A 5,394-nucleotide genomic window follows, 5' to 3' on the forward strand; every position below is an offset into this window, starting at 1 on the left:
AAAATATAAAATGATAGGGAATAATGAGATAGGAAAGAATTTAAATGTTAAAATGGAAATAATATAAGAGATAAATGTTAACATAAGGGAGATTAAAAAAAAGGTAAAAGTTGTTTCAAAAGGGCGATGAAAAGGAGAGGATGGACACGAAAATCCGGAGAGAATCACAAATATCTTTTTACAGAAGGAAGTAGAAGTCCATGAAGATAATCATAGGTGGGCCTACCATTGCAAGTCTGATCGGTTGACACAATTATTCTCCTTTTAATTATCAAAACTCCATAATTCAATAAATTAATGCATTTGTTTTGGGTCGATAGCTTATGTCTCTTTGTAAATGACTTGTATATCATAAAATTATGGGATCCAGTTTAGGCACATACTATATTTTGTGTCTTCTTGTTTAGCCTATGAGGCGATTTATCTGTGAATTCGATACAATTAAAAAAATAAATTTTATTTTAGTACGTGATTTTATATAAATATATTTATGAAATTTTAATTTATTTTAATTCTCATAAATTATTAATTTTATTAATATAACATCATTTTATATTTATACATTCTATACACAAATAATTATATTTATTTAAAAATTAAATTTTTATATATTAAATTACGTGAGCTCCTCTCAAGGGGTCCACCACCAAGCTTATGAGCGGTTATTGACCATTGATCAAAACGGACATGAATTGGACGGTGATTCAAATATGGGGAAAACAAAAGGAGGAGAGAAAATATCGACAGATACGTGGAAGAGAGCATGTCAGGCGTTACTTTGAAACGATACCCGCGGGATAAGTACATGACGTCAAATATTGACACGTGTACGGCTGATATTAACTTCTCTCCTCTCTCTCGGTCTATAAATTCAAAGCCCTTTGCCTCTTCTCCTCAAACTCGTTACAAGTGTGTTTTGCTTTTCATACTCATTTAGCCCCTTTCATTAGCATCAAAATCACTCCAGTTTTCTTTATCACTGAAAAATGTCTTGCTGTGGTGGAAACTGTGGCTGCGGTACTGGCTGCAAGTGTGGCAGTGGCTGTGGAGGGTAAATATTTTCCTTTTTCTTTTTGTTCTTATGAGTCCAAAATCTCGTTTGCCTTAAAAGGGTCTCTTTGATTTTTGTAGATGCAAGATGTATCCAGACCTGAACGCTGCCGAGATGACCACAACTGAGACTCTGGTTCTTGGTGTAGCACCCCAGAAAGCGTAAGTAAAACAAAATCTTCATTTTGAAGTTTTGATAATCAAGAATTCTGATCCTTGTTTTTTTTGTAATGCATGGCAGACACTTTGAGGGAGCTGAGATGGAATTCGGGGCTGAGAACGGCTGCAAGTGTGGAGACAACTGCACCTGCAACCCTTGCAATTGTAAATGATTAGAGACCAAAGCCAAAGCTCCCTGGAAGCAGAGGCGCCTTTGTCTTTAAGAAATAATATGTTTTGTTGTTTATGTGTTTTTAGAATAAAGTAGCCATGGCTTGTCGTAGGTTTTGCCTGTTGCCGCCACGGTTACTTGGTGCTTGCCAATAGATAGAGTGAAGTACTAATATTTACTTGTTTTTCTGTCCAGTGTGAGCATCTCTGCTATCTCAGGATATATTGTGACTATTACATAATTAATGTAAGGAAGTGAGTCAGATTCATAATGAATGAAAAGAAGCTCCTATTTCGTTTGCTCTTTGAGTTTTTTTTTAAAGATTATAATGAAAAAGGACATGGGATTTGGATGCATTATTTAAGGGTCCCCACTGGGATTACAATGTGATGTAAGGGCATTGAGGTGTGTGATTTGTGATGGAAATCAAAACCCAAGAAGACGACTTTGTTGGTTGTTTAATCCGGAGAAATGATCGAGAATGGTCCACATCCAAATTATTGAGCCTTTAGTTACTATGAAAAATGTGCAGCGAGCAAGTTCCTGCAGTTTCATTGGCAATGAAAGGGAGCTTTTTGGGTAGAGTTGAAAACTTGAAATGGACCTAACATGAACATAGATATAAATGGTAGGCACATGGAGAAAGTATATCTTCCAGAGAGCAGTTACGGGAAATCCAATCATGTAATGACTCGGCACTATATTAGCGTTGAGATTTGAATGGTAACAAATCCAATTTTGACATATATTAGTTTCTGATTATGGCACTAATTAAAACTATGTAGTATGTCCTCCCTTGTATGTTTACCTCTAATGAAAGAAAACTGTGTAAACATAGTGAGATTACTGTAGCAATCCTTGTATTATCATTTATAGATTAGATCGAGTAAAATGGTTATTTCATTAAAATTGTGCCATTAAAGGTTTATTTTGGCCTCTCATATATAAGACCTTCAACTTTTACACTTAATTGATTTCTACTCAAATTGACCATTAATCTTAGGGACGAGAAAAAAAAACCAAAAAAATTATAAATAATTTTAACTTTTATAAAGTAAAAAATAATAATTTATATAAAAATGTGAAAATAACTTAAAATTTCTATATAAAAATTATTTTCAGAAATACTATATAAGAGTTGGTTGTTTTTTATTGACTTGAAAATTTAATTTATTTTAAAAAATGTTTATGAAAAAGATTTTGTACTTTTATCAAATAATGCTCAAAAACTATAAAAATAAATCACATTTTCATCAACATAAGTCCAAAAATGCAAATTTCAAAAAGGTCATGACTATCAACTACGGATTGGTTAAAATTGAAAGTATTTAAGCTAAAAGTCATATTGCTAATACCTAAAGCGGTGAACTAGATACCTACTACAAGCCAAGTAGCTAAGAAAAATGTAAAGAATGAGAATTTTTGAAACTAACATATTTCAATCGGCCAAAATAATGTTGAGTAGTTACAATATTATAAATTTCTTTCTCTTGATCGAATCTGTAACCTCCATTAGTGGATTCATTTTCTGTGGTTTCTCTTGTCAAACTAGAAGTTAACATGGAACCAAACATAGCACTGAATAGGGAGCCGCCGAATATACCAACTATGCCTAACATGTGAAACATATGCATAAGGATGTTGTGTTCAGCCTAGAATACAATCATGAAGTTGAAAGTACTAGAGATTCCTACGAGCATACCATAAGAGAAACTTCCTTAACCAATTGGATAGATCAAGAAAACAGTGGTAGCAACTACAACAGGAGCTGAATATGCAACAGTGATCCAAGGGCGCATATCCTTACAAAAACTAAGTTCCCACTCTAAGTAAAAAGTGTAAAACAATTAACTTATAAAGACCGCCATTGTATAACCATTCATCAATAGGTGTCGCTTTTTCAGATCAGGTAAAAGTGCAAACCTATAGCTGCAAAAGTAGGAATAATGACACCATAAATAATATTGTTTTCGTAAAGTAGATATCCAAAAACAGGTTCACGAATACCATCAATATCTATTGGAGGAGTAGCAATAAAGGCGATAATAAATACAAAAGTTGCGATCAATAAGGTAGGGATCATCAAAACACCAAACCATTCGATGTAAAGACGATTTTCAGTGCTGGTAATCCAGTTATAGAAGCGACCCCATAGGCTTTCACTTTCATGTCTCTCTAAAATTACAGTCATGGTAAAATCTTGGTTTATTTAATCATCAGGGACTCCTAAGCGCACAAATTCTCTAGAACTAGATAATTGAAGGCTTCTTATTCAACAATATAACATTACTTATATACTCGTCTCAACCAATGTCAAATAAAAAATATACATCTAGGATCGTATCTAGATTTATCTTTTTTTTCTAATCATATTAGTATGAAAAACTTGAGAAAAAAACTGAAACAAGTTATCATGGACGGTTAAAAAATTCAAAAAGCTTAATTGAACTAAATTGATTTCTCCTTTACTCAACCTTTCCATTAGTGTTTTGGTGCTATTTTATCATACAAACTCAACAAATAATTTTAAAATTTTAAAATTTAAAAAAAAAATCTAAAATAAAAATTAAGAAAATAAGCTCTTCTAAATTTACACAAAGTAATTGAGACTTGTAAAATTTAAATTGTGTTAGTAAAATAACATTTGTAATTTTTTTTTGTTTTTTTAGTCAAAATTAATTTCTTACTGTGGGCATTCCCCTAGTCTCCTTAAATTTAGAAGGTAAACTACACTCATGATCACTATAAAATAATGTTTATCTTATTTTGGTCACTTTCGTTTTTTTCCCTTTATTTAGTTATTCTAATTAAAATAATTATGTAAATTAGTTGCTGTTGTTAAAAATTTCATTAATCACTAACGGATTAGGGTTATCAACAATCTTCTCTCAACTAAAAACCTTGGCCTCCCCTTCGCGTCGTCATTGCCTAAGCTCTAACACCATCTTTTGGCCTCTGATTATCGTGCTCACTACCAGCAAGGAGTGAGAATCATCAGTTCCACTCAAACTCCTTCCTTTTCACTCCATTTATCTTAAACACTCTGAATTTATCCAAAACTAATTGCCTTTTTTATGAACAATAGACTAAATCAATGCTTTGAGAATGGATTCCTCAAAATCTTCGAGTGATTACTATGAATCCTTTTAAACCCTCTAAATTTTATTTGGTTCAATCAAAAGGAAATTTGTTAGAAACAAGAACCCATTAGAAAGTACCAAAATGACACCGTTTTGGTCGAGAAGGGAAATCAGTTTAACAGGGGAAACTGAAACAGTGTGGAGAAGAGAAATGTTTCGGGAAAGATAATGGAGGGATTCAAACGGGGTTCAGTTAGGGTTTATAAACAATAAAGGGAGTGAGTCACCATGGGTGCTGGCCTAGAGGGTGGAACGAGAAAGATAGAGAAAGTAGATTGAAAGGTGTTTGGCTGGGAGGTCGAAAAGAGCCACAAGCTCGATGATGATTTGAAACTTTGGCTTCGCCAATGAGGAAAAAAAGAATGGGATAGAAAAGGCATTATTAATTAAGGGATATCAAAAAAAACACCATTAAAGAAGTTACTTTAGGCTGAGCTTGGAAACAAAGATGAGAGAAAATGATGATCGAACAACGGTGCTAAAGCTTAAGCGGTGGTGGCGTCCACATCACAAAGTGGAGGCTAGGGTTTTCAAGGGAGGTCAGGGTTTTTAGTTAGTGATTAACAAAATTTTTAATGGTAGTGACTAATTAGTAGAATTATTTTAATTAGAATGACCAAAATAGGACAAACTTTATTCTAGAGTCACCATGAATATAGTTTACCCAATTTAGAGGTTTATTGCGTCCCTTGTTGATTTTTGTTTTATAGCTAAGTAATGTATATATGGTGGTTAAATTAAATTCGGACACCAAAGAGAAATCAACATACTCAACATGTCAAATGTCATTGGAAAACAAATATCTAGAATTAAAGATTACTTCATTTCCTGACAACAGATAGATGCCCAAGTTTCAAATACTTGAATGTGCAA

At 33.0% G+C, this 5,394-nt stretch overlaps 1 protein-coding gene and 1 pseudogene across 1 annotated transcript; one reads left to right on the forward strand and one right to left on the reverse strand.

Annotated features, from left to right (window-relative positions):
* Nucleotides 1-683: 683 nt before the first annotated feature.
* Nucleotides 684-1,680, forward strand: LOC107899309 (metallothionein-like protein 2). The gene is made up of 3 exons (XM_016824989.2): nt 684-1,051; nt 1,132-1,212; nt 1,292-1,680. The coding sequence occupies exons 1-3, from the start codon at nt 987-989 to the stop codon at nt 1,380-1,382; spliced, it is 237 nt and encodes a 78-aa protein (XP_016680478.1). The 5' UTR covers nt 684-986; the 3' UTR covers nt 1,383-1,680.
* A 1,353-nt stretch (nt 1,681-3,033) lies between these two features.
* LOC121216048 (photosystem II protein D1-like) lies at nt 3,034-3,572 on the reverse strand (annotated as a pseudogene).
* Nucleotides 3,573-5,394: the final 1,822 nt, after the last annotated feature.

This window comes from Gossypium hirsutum, chromosome D04, assembly GCF_007990345.1.
Source record: "Gossypium hirsutum isolate 1008001.06 chromosome D04, Gossypium_hirsutum_v2.1, whole genome shotgun sequence".
NCBI classification, from domain to species: Eukaryota; Viridiplantae; Streptophyta; class Magnoliopsida; order Malvales; family Malvaceae; genus Gossypium; species Gossypium hirsutum.

Bases quoted from the DNA above. Each gene is read 5' to 3' on its own strand.
- LOC107899309 (XM_016824989.2), top strand. From the start codon at position 987: ATGTCTTGCTGTGGTGGAAACTGTGGCTGCGGTACTGGCTGCAAGTGT. The intron at 1,052-1,131 runs GTAAATATTTTC...TGATTTTTGTAG, and splicing joins TGTGGCAGTGGCTGTGGAGG to ATGCAAGATGTATCCAGACC. The intron at 1,213-1,291 runs GTAAGTAAAACA...AATGCATGGCAG, and splicing joins GGTGTAGCACCCCAGAAAGC to ACACTTTGAGGGAGCTGAGA.